Source organism: Coregonus clupeaformis, unplaced genomic scaffold (assembly GCF_020615455.1).
Source record: "Coregonus clupeaformis isolate EN_2021a unplaced genomic scaffold, ASM2061545v1 scaf0198, whole genome shotgun sequence".
Lineage (NCBI taxonomy): Eukaryota > Metazoa > Chordata > Actinopteri > Salmoniformes > Salmonidae > Coregonus > Coregonus clupeaformis.
Window position 1 is genome coordinate 338,064 of NW_025533653.1, and position 13,639 is coordinate 351,702.

The 13,639-nt window shown below is 46.0% G+C and overlaps 1 protein-coding gene across 1 annotated transcript in view; it reads right to left on the bottom strand.

Moving 5' to 3' along the window:
• LOC121575687 (centrobin-like) overlaps nt 1–12,326 on the bottom strand; it is a 32,754-nt gene extending 20,428 nt beyond the window's left edge. The window contains exons 1-11 of the mRNA XM_045214115.1: nt 12,061–12,326; nt 11,545–11,728; nt 11,372–11,459; nt 6,484–6,550; nt 6,246–6,375; nt 5,855–5,941; nt 5,551–5,667; nt 5,224–5,326; nt 4,931–5,073; nt 4,478–4,645; nt 4,241–4,347 (exon numbers count right to left, since the gene is read on the bottom strand). Coding sequence (XP_045070050.1) covers nt 4,241–4,347; nt 4,478–4,645; nt 4,931–5,073; nt 5,224–5,326; nt 5,551–5,667; nt 5,855–5,941; nt 6,246–6,375; nt 6,484–6,550; nt 11,372–11,459; nt 11,545–11,728; nt 12,061–12,326 — 1,460 coding nt within the window. The remainder of the gene's footprint in view (nt 1–4,240; nt 4,348–4,477; nt 4,646–4,930; nt 5,074–5,223; nt 5,327–5,550; nt 5,668–5,854; nt 5,942–6,245; nt 6,376–6,483; nt 6,551–11,371; nt 11,460–11,544; nt 11,729–12,060) is intronic.
• Nucleotides 12,327–13,639: the final 1,313 nt, after the last annotated feature.

The following is a 13,639-nucleotide window of genomic DNA, read 5'->3' on the forward strand; positions in this document are numbered from 1 at the left end:
CAGGTTGGATGGGGAGCATTGCTGCACAGCTATTTTCAGGTCTCTCCAAAGATGTTCAAATCGGGTTCAAGTCCGGGCTCTGGCTGGGCCACACAAGGACATTCAGAGACTTGTCCCAAAGCCACTCCTGCATTGTCTTGGTTGTGTGCTTAGGGACGTTGTCCTGTTGGAAGGTGAACCTAAGCCCAAGTCTGAGGTCCTGAGCACTCTGGAGCAGGTTTTCATCAAGGATCACTCTGTACTTTGCTCCGTTCATCTTTGTCTCGATCCTGACTAGTCTCCCAGTCCCTGCCGCTGGAAAACATCCCCACAGCATGATGCTGCCACCACCATGCTTCACTGTAGGGATGGTGACAGGTTTCCTACAGACCTAACGCTTGGCATTCAAGCCAAAGAGTTTAATCTTGGTTTCATCTGACCAGAGAATCTTGTTTCTCATGGGCTAAGAGTCTTTAGGTGCCTTTTGGCAAACTCCAAGCCGGCTGTTTCTCCCGATTGCTCAGTTTGGCCGGGCGGCCAGCTCTAGGAAGAGTCTTGGTGGCTCCAAACTTTTTCCATTTAAGAAAGATGGAGGCCACTGTGTTCTTGGGGACCTTCAATGCTGCAGACATTTTTTGGTACCCTTCCCCAGACCTGTGCCTCGACACAATCCTGTCTCGGAGCTCTACGGACAATTCCTTCGACCTCATGGCTTGGTTTTTGCCCTGAAATGCTCTGTCAACTGTGGGACCTTATATAGACAGGTGTGGGCCTTTCCAAATCATGTCCAATCAGTTGGATATACCACAGGTGGACTCCAATCAAGTTGTAGAAACATCTCATAGATGATCAATGGAAACAGGATGCACCTGAGCTCAATTTCAAGTCTCATAGCAAAGGGTCTGAATACTTCTTCAAATAAGGTATTTGTTTTTTATTTTTAATAAATTAGCAAAAATGTGTTTTCACTTTGTCATTATGGGGTATTGTGTGTAGATTGCTAAAGGATTTATTTTATCCATTTTAGATTAAGGCTGTAACGTAACAAAATCTGGAAAAAGTCAAGGGGTCTGAATACTTTCCAAAGGCACTGTAGATGTCCTGGATGGCAGGGAGCTCGCCCCAGTGATGTACTGGGCTGTACGTACAACCCTCTGTAGTGCCATGTGATCAAGGGCGGTGCTATTGCCATACCAGGCAGTGATGCAGCCAGTCAAGATACTCAATGGTATAGCTGTGGAACTTTTTCAGGATTTGAGGGCCCATGCCAAACTTTTTCACGCGCCTTCTTCATGACTGTGCACGTGTGTTTTAAGCCTTTAGTGATTTGGACAATGAGGAACTTGAAGCTCTCGACCTGCTCCACTGCAACCCTGTCGATGTGGACTAATACGTTTCCTGTAGTCCACGATCAGCTCCTTGGTCTTACTGACGTTGAGGGAGAGGTTGTTGCTCTGGCGCCAGAGCATATGAGCGGAGTGGAGCGGTGAGAATCTCAGCTCCTCGCTCACGGAGCTGTTCACCCCTCCGCTCCCCCCGCTCAAAGCCACATCAGGCCAGTCCGCTCATTATCGCTCAGCGCTCAACGCAGTTTGCATCGCGCTCCACTCAAATCGCCCCCCGCTCACTCCAAATAAGGAACAAAATCTGCATGTATTTCACTTTTAGCTTAAACCACAGCCTTACTTTATCTCCCCGAATTTGTTGCATACAGACTCATCTCGGATTATCCATTCTGTCTTGAAACGGGATCTAACACTGACGCTAAAATGAGATGTTAATCAGTATAGTATATTGCATAGCGAATTGACACGTTGTTTGCCAATGTTTCTGCAAAAGCAGCGATGCCCATTGGAAGTGCAGCGTGAGTGTAATCGGTGAGCAGGGATTTGATTTCTGTGACAGCAGGGAGGAACATCCCCAGGTTCCCCAGCTCCTTCTGCATTTTGTCTGTGAGGTCTGCTAGTGGTGTCAGCACACTGACAAGGTGTGTCAGCTGCCGTACTTGATTCAGGGTGATGTTAGCAACATTAGACTTGAGTTTGTTTTACCATAACGGGTATTTTTCGAACAACCGGATGAACGACTGAATCATCTCGCAGCTGGCTGCTCCATCGAATGGCGCAGGCATTTGTGGGGCGGACACCTAATTGGTCGGTTTCCTCTGTGCTCTTGCGTACACTTTTCACCAGGTGCCCGACTTTCACTAACAGCCTATTAATGTTGTCGTGCTTGTTAACAGCGTTTTTGATCGCCAGCTGAAGCATGTGAATGGGGCATCTCAGATGTAAATTTGACAAAGTAAAGTACTAATTTATCATAGTTTCTTGGGGGGGTGTAGCCCGGTTGAGCTACGCTGGCGAAGTGTTGCATCCCTTCGCGTTCTCCTTTACTCAGCGGTTCATAGTCCATGAAAATCATTTTAAAAAATGCTACATCCAGCTCTCTTTTTCTCTCCCTTGTTATGGTTGGGCCTTTACGTGCAGTGAATAAACTTTTGAATTCCTCAACCCTTTTCTCTTGTTGCTGCTGCTGCTCCTCTCGCTCTATAAAATACAAATTCATGGACGACACAAATTAAATTAAACAGATGGATTCTGGGTCAGGCTTGAGCATGCTTCAGACTCGTGGTGTGAGCGAGCGAAATTGGAGCGGGACATAGAGCGACGCTCCGTCCTTTTAAAAATGCCGCTCTGCGCTCTGTCAAAATCCGTCCGCTCACGCTCCACGCTCCACTCATATGCTCTGTCTGGCGCCACACTGCCAGGTCACTGACCTCCTCCCTGTAGGCTGACTCATCGTCGCCGGTGATTAGGCCTACCACCGTTGTGTCGTCAGCAAAGTTGATGATGGTGTTGGAGTCGTGCGTGGCCACGCAATCATGGGTGAACAGGGAGTACAGGAGGGAACTAAGCACACACCCCTGTGGGGGCCCCTGTGTTGAGGGTTAGCATGGCGGAGTTGATGTTGCCTTCCCTCACCACCTGAGGTCGGCCCGTCAGGAAGTCCAGAATCCAGTTGCAGAGGGAGGTGTTCGGACCCAGAGTCCTACGCTTGGTGACAAGCTTGGAGGGGACAATGGTGTTGAACCCTGAGCTGTAGTGAATGAACAGCATTCTCACATAGGTATTCCACTTATCTAGGTGGGTGAGGGCAGTGTGGAGAGCAATTGAGATTCCATCATCTATGGATCTGTTGAAGCGGTATGCAAATTGGAGTGGGTCTAGGGTGTCTGGGATGGTGGAGTTAATGTGTGCTATAACCAGCTTCTCAAAGCACTTCATGATTACAGAAGTGAGTGTTGCATGAAGCCTTAGAGTTCTTGGGGACAGGAATGATGGTGGTCATCTTAAAACATGTGGGGATTTCAGACTGGGACAAGGAGAGGTTGAGAATGACCGTGAATATACCTGCCAACTGTCTGAGAACATGCCCTGGAATACCGTCGGGCCCCACGGCATTGCGGGTGTTGACCTGATTGAAGATCTTTCTCATGTCGACCTCGGAGAGCGAGATCACCCAATCCTCTGGGTCGGTGAAGGCCCTCACACCCGACACAAAGTTGTTGTTGTCAAAGCATGTGTATAAATTGCATTGAGTTCGTTTGGTAGAGAGGCATCGTTGGGCAGATCACGGTTGGGTCTTCCTTTGTAATCCGTAATGGACTGTAGCCCCTGCCACATGCGACAGGGCCTGTGTAATATGATTCCACCTTATTCCTATATTGTCCTGCTTGTTTGATGACTCTGCGGAGGTCATAGCGGGACTTCTTGTACTTATTCCTGTCCATGGCCGTAGCCTTTGGGTTGTCTACGATAGCTCTGTGTGCATTAGCCCTGTCCTTTAGTTCAGCGCCAAACTTGGTGTTAATCCCTCTGCTTTTGATTGGGGAAGCAGCGAACTCTCACCGTGGGGACAACGTCACCGATGCATTTCCTAATGAAGCCTGTAACAGAGGTGGTTAGCTCGTCAATGTTATCGGCGGAGTCTCGAAACATATTCCAATCAGCGTTAGCAAAGCAGTCCTGTAGCATATTTCTGATTCTGGTGACCATTTCTCAACGGAGCGAGTCATGGATACTTCCTGTTTGAGTTTCTGCTTGTAAACAGGAAGCAGGAGTACGGAGTCATGATCTGATTTGCCGAATGGCGGACGAGGGAGGGCCTTGTATGGTTGCTTGTGGGTAGAATAACAGTGGTCTAGAACTTTATCGCCCCTAGTGGCGTTTGTGTGTGTGTGTGTGTGTGTGTGTGTGTGTACCTGTGCTGTTCTTTCAGGGCAATGTGTTCCTGCTGTAAAGCTGACAGTCTCTCAGTCTCCTGTTTCAGCTTTACTTCCAACTGAGAACGCTGGGCTTCAAACCGGGCCTACACACACACACACACACACACACACACACACACACACACACACACACACACACACACAATTTTGTAAACAAACCTCCAGACAGTCATAAGATCTTGTAAACACACAGACACACAAACAGACATGTACCTGTTCCAGAGCCCAGTCCATGCGCTCCGTGTCCCTCTCTCTCCGCGAGTCTACTTCCTCCTCCTCCAGCTGTAGCAGTCTCCCCCTCACTTTGGCCAACTCTCCTCTCACCTCCTCCAACTCCTGTCTTACCTCCACCAAATGCTGCTCCTCTTGCTGCTTGCACTCCTACACACAAACGCATGCACGCACACACACAGGATGGGGTCAAGTCAGAATTTTGGAATTAACTCCAATTCAGGATGCTTTGAGTTACTTAAACGACATCTGATTCCATTAGGTACGCTTCATACACAGAAATGCTAGTTAGAGACTGCTGTTAGTTGCTAAATAAGAGACCAGAGGAGCTTTCAACAAGGCTTCCGTTTGCGGCAAAGATGTTACTTAGTAACAATTTCAGTTGAATGATTTAAATGAACATTCCAAAATGTTGGACAAGAGAGACAAACCCACCCTCTCCTCTTGCAGTTGATTGGCTAGCTGGACTGTCTGGTCCTCCAGCGATCTTCTCTCATTGGCTGTTTGCTCCTGGAGGCAGGTCAGAGCAGCCTGGGCTTCCTGGGCCTGTAGATGCAGCCCGTCTCGCTCACACACACCTTGTTACGCTCCACACACACGCGCTCACACTCACGCCTACAGTCACACAGAGACCCTTCCAACTCCACCAGCCGCAGCTCCTACACACACACACACAGTCAGATGTGTGTAAATGATAGTGCGAGAGAATGTGACTGTGTGTGTGTTACTCACCAGCTGTCTGTTGGTTCTCTGTAGTTCATCAGAGTGTTTCTTTTCTTGCTCCAGCGCCTCAGCAACCTGAGCCAGAGACTGCTCTAATTGAGCAAGGCTCTGGAAAACACACATGCACGCACACACACACACAGTGAAATCTGTGAGTCCTGTGTATATATGATGACAACAACAGCCAATGTCAGTCCCGCCACTTGGTTTGGCATAAAGATGTGGGATGGTGGTGTGGAAATGTAACCACTGTCAAATTCAAACAGAGCTATGGATTCAAGGCAGCAAAATTGTAAATCTGTGTAGGCACATAAATACTGTGTTTGTGCTACCTCTTGCTGCTGTGTATGTCGTCTCTCCGCCAGCTCCTTCTCCTGCTGTAGTCTCTTCACTCCCTCACTCTTCTCCTGCTCATGTTTCCTCCAGCCTTCAACCACCTTAGCCAGGGTCTGATAAACAGACACAGACAGACAGACAGACAGACACAGACAGACAGATAGACACAAAGCTCCACCTTGGCCTCTGATATTTTCACCATATAGATAACACCCATCCAGAAGATTTGCGTGTATGAGAGAAAGAGAGCTAGCGAAGTGAGAGAGCAAGAGTGTGTATGAGTGTAAGGTGTGTCCACACCTTATCCAGCTGCTCGATCATGATGTCCTTCTTCCGGTCAGCTGACATAGCGAGAGCCAACCTTTGCTGCAGCTCCAGAGCCTTACTCTGCAACACCAGCACCTGCCCCTCACACTGCTACAGACTAGGCTTGTCACGATACCAGTATTGTGATAGTGGTACCATGACAACCCTACTACAGACACACACACCTGCACCACACACTGCTATAGACACACAGTTACACACAAGGCAGCATCTGCCCTCACACACACATCTGCCCCTCATACTGCTACAGAGAGAGGGGTTAGACACTGGCCAGCACTAAGACCAGGCTAGAGCAGGCTAAAGCAGGGCTGATCCTCAGGAGTTAGAAGGTCATACCAGGACCAGTGTGCGCGTGTGGGTGTACCTTGCGGCTGGTCCTCTCCCTGTCTAGGCTCTCCCTCAGGACAGTGGTTTCCGGGGAGGAGAAGACACTGTCAGAACGCAGACGAGAAGAATACCGCGGGAACAACTCCTCTATACCTCCTACCCCACCACTGGAGAAGAGAATAAGAAAAGTGCAATTTGTTTTACATATTGTCAAATACGTTCTGACAACATAGCCATAACAGAGAATACAAAAACGAGAAGGTGTGTAGTGTTACCTGAGTAGCTGTGAGGTGCTGTCACTGTTAAATGACTGGTTGGGACTTCCTGTAACACTGCTGCCTTCTGCAGGACAATACAGGGAATAAAATATTGCCAAAGTCAGTGTGTGTGAGAGAGAGAATGGTGTGTCGGTGTGCTTTCTCTTCAGTGTGTGTGTGTGTGTGTGTGTGTGTGTGTCACCCATTCCCTGAATCCCAAATAATCAGCCCCTACCCCCTAGGCACAGATCTAAGAGGTGTAAGCAATATGGTGGTGGTTCCACCTAAGGTTGGGCGATGTCAACCTTTGTCCTATCGTGATTATGTACCCATAAAACATTGTTATATACAATGCTATCACCCTCCCCCAACTAAAACAACAGTTGTGCTATAGCGCGAAATCAAATGCAACTGGACAAATCATGACAAAAGATAATGTTGTTGAAAGCCTGAGCAGAGGCTAAGTACAGGCAATGGCAAATATTTTCTAATATTCCTTTCTTGTGGAGGAGCAGAACAGATTTGTGTGTGTGGTGCGCACATGATGGAGCAGTGACTGTCTGATAAGGAACAGGCTGTCTTACCGTAATGAGCAAGGTTATAGGCCTACATCATGGGCTGGATAGAAGCAGTCGTCAGAACTGGATAATAATATTGTTCGTTCCATCTTTCATAAAGCTTTGTTCTATCTGTCATAAAGCTGTGATTGAGAATAGCCTATGCCTAGGCTTAGGCTATAGACTTTCATTCTTGTTATTTTTGAAAGTCACAACTACTTTAGTACAACACCTTCGTAGGCTACAATATTTGGGAAATAGGCTACTATTCATAAATTCAATTTATCTTAAAGCTTTTATGAGAGTAGTAGAATAGGTTCAGGATATCTGCAGGTTCCATGAAGTTGAATTGAAGGGTGATGAAGTGTTGTGGTCAGATGAGACCAAAATCAAGCTCTTTGGCATCAACTCAACTTGCCGTGTTTGGAGGAGGAGGAATGCTGCCTATGACCCCAAGAACACCATCCTCACCGTCAAACATGGAGGTGGAAATATTATGCTTTGGGGGTGTTTTTCTGCTAAGGGGACAGGACAACTTCACCGCATCGAAGGGACGATGGGCGGGGCCATGTACCGTCAAATCTTGGGTGAGAACCTCCTTCCCTCAGCCAGGGCATTGAAAATGGGTTGTGGATGGGTATTCCAGCATGACAATGACCCGAAACACACGGCCAAGGCAACAAAGGAGTGGCTCAAGAAGAAGCACATTAAGGTCCTGGAGTGGCCTAGCCAGTCTCCAGACCTTAATCCCATAGGAAATCTGTGGAGGGGAGCTGAAGGTTCGAGTTGCCAAACGTCAGCCTCGAAACCTTAATGACTTGGAGAAGATCTGCAAAGAGGAGTGGAACAAAATCCCTCCTGAGATGTGTGCAAACCTGGTGGCCAACTACAAGAAACGTCTGACCTCTGATTGCCAACAAGGGTTTTGCCACCAAGTTCTAAGTCATGTTTTGCAGAGGGGTCAAATACTTATTTCCCTCATTAAAATGCAAATCAATTTATAAAATTTTTGACATGCGTTTTTATGGATTTTTTTGCTGTTATTCTGTCTCTCACTGTTCCAATAAACCTACTATTAAAATTATAGACTGATCATGTCTTTGTCAGTGGGCAAACGTACAAATTCAGCAGGGGATCAAATACTTTTTTCCCTTACTGTAAACACTAGTAAAACTAAATGCATGCTCTTCAATCGAACGCTGCTGGCACCCGCCCACCCGACTAGAATCACTACTCTCGACGGGTCTGACCTAGAGTATGTGGACAATTACAAATACCTAGGTGTCTGGTTAAACTGTAAACTCTCCTTCCAGACTCACATTAAGAATCTCCAATCCAAAGTTAAATCTAGAATCGGCTTCCTATTTCGCAACAAAGCCTCCTTCACTCATGCTGCCAAACATGCCCTCGTAAAACTGACTATCCTACCGATCCTTGACTTCGGCGATGTCATTTACAAAATAGCCTCCAACACTCTACTCAGCAAATTGGATGTAGTCTATCACAGTGCCATTCGTTTTGTCTCCAAAGCCCCATACACTACCCACCACTGTGACCTGTATGCTCTTGTTGGCTGGTCCTCACTACATTTTCATCGTCAAACCCACTGGCTCCAGGCCATCTATAAATCACTGCTAGGCAAATCCCCGCCTTATCTTAGCTCATTGGTCACCATAGCAGCACCCACCCGTAGTCTGCGCTCCAGCAGGTATATCTCACTGGTCATCCCCAAAGCCAAAACCTCCTTTGGCCGAATTGCAAAAATCTCTGAAGCTGGAGACTTATCTCCCTCACTAACTTTAAGCATCAGTTGTCAGAGCACCTTACCGATCACTGCACCTGTACACAGCCCATCTGAAATTAGCCCACCCAACTACCTCATCCCTATATTGTTATTTATTTTGCTCTTTTGCACCCCAGTATCTCTATTTGCACATAATCTCTTGCACATCTATCATTCCAGTGTTAATACTAATTGTAATTATTTTGCACTATAGCCTATTTATTGCCTTACCTCCATAACTTGCTACATTTGCACACACTGTATATATATATTTTCTGTTGTATTTTTGGACTTAGTTTTTTTTACCCCATATGTAACTCTGCGTTGTTGTTTTTAATCACAGTGCTTTGCTTTATCTTGGCCAGGTCGCAGTTGTAAATGAGAACTTGTTCTCAACTGGCTTACCTGGTTAAATAAAGGTGAAATAGAAAAGAAAATAAATAAAAGATGGAATACCCTGACTTGGGTACAAGGTGATACCATCAGAGTGGGGAGTGCCCACTGATGGATACCAGAAGTTGTTGAAGAAAATATGTGAAGGGCTATATAAACGGAAAGGTTTTCTTTGTTCAGGAGTTCGGATGACAATAGGCAACGCATGTGCCGTTTGTTATATGAACCCGATACCGTATCTATTAAATACATATTGTATCAACTCTCCATCTAAGTGTTAAATATCTTCTTGCATTTTGAATTCCTTGATACCAGTAGTATTTGGTTGGGGGAATTCATAGTAATCCAGGGCAGAGTGCAAACAGGAGGAACAGAGAGGAGCCAGTGGGCAGGTGCATGACAGCGATTTAGATCCAATAAAATGTCAGAAATCCACACAGAATCTTCCACGGTGGCAAAACAGCAAGCTCGAGCCCAACTAGCCTCTAAACCAGCTAGCACTAGAACCCACAGTCAAAAACACATGCTAAACACAACCCTCGCCAGCAGAGCAAAAGCAAAGAGAGCGGAAACGTACTTAATGAGATTGACGGATGGGGCCCATGCGATGGCAAAAAAAGTGGAGGCTGGGTTACCAGAGCGAGAACCAGGTAGAGAAGCGCTTCAGGGGAGAGGCCTATAGCTAGCCGGTGAAAAAGCAGCGGGCAGCAGGAGCTACACCGGGCCGCAGGAGAGTCAAAGAGGGTAATTCAATAGGTATTCTAGAGGGAGGTATGGCGAGGGACATCCAAAATAGATACATTCCCTAGGCAATAATCCAAAAGGTGGGTTAGGCAACCAGGAGGCCTGCGATCAGAGGAAGAATCCAGGCAGGTGGAGGTGATCACAGCAGCGCAGTCCAGACTCCGAGGTAGGTTAACAGTCAACTAGCAAGCTAGCTTGCACTAATAAGCCAAGGTTGTAAAAGTCACAAAACTATGGTAGGCCTACTTCACAGACCCCCAAAAAAATACTTACACGAAAAATGGACGAATAACTAACAAATCAAAGTTAACGAGTAAACACTGCTGCTAAACAAGTACCAGGGAGATGCGGCAGTCAAGCATAATGCTAGCAGATATTCTCGCCCGGAAATGACTAGTGTTGTTGTCTATCCTAATTGTTTAGGCTACCTTGCGCTCTCCTCTGGCAATGGCCCGACTCGCACTGGCACACGTAGTGCACACACAGAGGCATCTTGAAAGTGTGTCTCTAGTATTTTTTAATATATTGATTTTTCCCCCTTTTTTTTGCCGCAGTGGCAACAATTAAGCAGCAGCACAATATAAATGGATTTAAGACTTTAAGTTAAGGACCCGCGGACACCCTTAGGTTATTGGCCATTTGGTTTTCAACCTCGCATGTAGGGGTTTTCCCGGCCCGCATGGATTTCTTTCTTAATAAGCTTAAACGTCATTAAACTTGTCATTAAATGTTTCTATAGGCTATTGATATTGTTTGTTATCTCATTATTAGTCCTCTGGCTACCTTACATTTTTTGGCTATTCAAATAACTTTTGAGATGGAACTGCGTTACATTCATTGTTTGATCGGGAGAAATCCATGCATAAGCATATAGCCTTCAGCCATAATCATAGCCTATCAAATGGAGAGAGAAGGAAATATAGGCTGTTTTTTAAAACAGCTAGACAAGATAGTTAAGGAGAGTCCATTATGCCCATTTATCCGACAGAGAGAGGGAGCGAGAGAAACAATATTTTGCGCTGCTTTGGTGGAATTCTCTGCTTTGTCTGGCCTACATTCCTCTCTTGCGTTCTGTAGGCTTTTTAAATGTTTTATTGAAATAGGCTATAACAAATAGGAATAGGCAAATTAGAATGTCACTTGTCCTGCAATACTTTTTTACTGCGGGGCACCAGTCAAGTTCAAATACGCTAAACCATCGTCTGTCACATCATAATGTCGTCACCATCGACAATTGCTGTCAATCATCGTCAATAGACAATACTATCATAATATTGCCCAACCCTAGTTTCACCTCCATCTTGACCTCTGACAGGTCAGGTGGATTTTTTTGCCATATTGTGGACATCCATCCATTCCTCTAAGATCTGTGCCTATGGGGGTAAGGGCTCGGGTTGATTTGGGATACAGGGAGTCTCTAGTGTCTCACCATCTGCCTCCAATGTAGGTGTGCTTCTCAGCATGGTTTGGAGGTGAGCTCTGACGTTCTCCATGTCCTGGATATGTCTCCTGCCATTCTGCAACCAACACACCAACATGAAACCACACACACAAAGTCGCACACACACAACAAACACGTGTAGGATGTAAGGGGTTAGTTACAGTCAGTCTGTTGCTGTAGTCCACACTGGTCTGGAGATTAACACCCATCTCCTCTACCAACACCCTCTCTTCCTCTCCCTCCTCCTGTTTCCCCCCGGGGGAGGGGGTGTGGAGGTTCAGGGGGGGTCTAGCCTTACCCCCTCCCTCCCCCCCCAGCTGTGAAGAAAACTGAAATGACACCTGTCTGGAGACACGCAGAGATAGTTAGAGAGTGAGACATAAAAAAAAAATTATTATAATAATAATATGCCATTTAGCAGACGCTTTTATCCAAAGCGACTTACAGTCATGTGCGCATACATTTTTACGTATGGGTGGTCCCGGGGATCGAACCCACTACCCTGGCGTTACAAGCGCCATGCTCTATCAATTGAGCTACAGAGGACCGACCACACATGACACTGTCCATCAGCCAGTCTGTTCGCATGTTAAACACCTGGTCTTATTTCTGGACAAGAGGGGGGTGAGGTTGTTTCTGGGAGCATAGGGGTTGTTTCTGGATAGGGCCTGGGTTACCTGTGACTGTGGCCTGGTGATGGTTGACCTTTGGCCTGGAGGTCTCGGGTGAGTTGCAGCGAGGAGTAGAGGCGGGCTGTGACCTCACGAGACTCATCCCACAGGGAGCGGGGCGAGGAAGGCCAGGAGCAGATCAGAGAGGGGGAGGGAGGGGCTTGTTTCGAAAGGGAAGCGGTGAGGAGAGAAACGGGTGGAGGAGAGGTGGGGGCTGATATATGCAAAGGTTCTATGTCACTTTGTAGTTCTTCACACCTGACTGATGCCATCCCTGAACAGAGTAAACACACAGTCAGTCAGTGTAGAAAATACTAAATCAGAGTTTGTGTACAATCACATGAGCAAGTTACAGTTCATAGCTAACCTTTTATGCCTAGCTAATGTTAGCTACCTATGTTTACAAACAACAACTTTTCCAGCTACTTAGCTAGCAAGCTAACTAACGACGTTAACTGTTGCTGTACATTTGATTGGTCTAAAAAAAACGTTCTTATCTAATTCGCTAGTTAACTAGCTACTTATGTTCAGCTAGCAAAACAATTAACCAAAACATTAACGTTAGCTAACTTAGTGAGCAAATAAGACAGAGGTAACGTTAGTCAACTAACGTTAGCTAGGCAATGTTGATGCTGTTTGTTTGTTGTGACAACGTCGTTAGCTAGTCCAGCAACAGGAAAGTGACTAATCCTGAGAAATGGCTGTATACTGCTATGGTGATAGCTAGCTATATGGGAGACCAACAAGTGAGACATTGCTATCAAATAGCTAACTAGCTAAACATTTTCAAATTAAGTTAACGTCCTGTAGATCATAGTGATGCATAACGTTAGAGGTCAAGCTCAGCTAACTAACAAGCGTCATTAGTTTAGTATGACTCTGGTTAGGCTACCTAGCTAGCTTCTTTTCCAAACGATAATAACACACAATCCCATCCTACCTATTAGTTGAGAGTGGCTGTGTATGTACCCGGGCCTCGGACAACTCCCGGGCGCGAAAAGGTACTAGTGGCTAGCTAGTTACTGTACCAAGCTATCCTTCACTGAAGACTTCAATGGTAGCTTCTAGCTAAATACACTAGCTAGCTAACGACCAGGTTAGCAGAAGGCTATATCAACATCTAGTCAGTATATAGATGCTCTTTGGTACTAGCTAACGAAAAAACTCCCGGGGCTTGATTGAAAAACTGTTTTTTTTTTTTTTTTTTTACCGCGCTTGGCTGTGGTAACTAGTGGCAACTTCGTTGTTTAAGCTACACCACGTCCGGTATTAGGTCCACAAACCGGTAGGTTCCTTCTTCTTCTCTGGTATAATGGCGTTAAAATGTGCGTGCCGCTACCTACTGTGCAGGTGAAAAATAAAAATATCCCAAAAACGGAAAATATTTGTGGCGGTGGGGGGAACATATATACTATAAAAAATCCACTGGGTAACTTTCCATGCATAATACTCTGATTAATATAATAGTTAGATTAAAACGTTTACATACTGGAGCAAGAAGAGCAATTTTCCTAATAATCTTGTTTACATGGACATATCTGAAATCAGGCTACTGATGGGACTTTGATAAATGCAGAAAATCGCC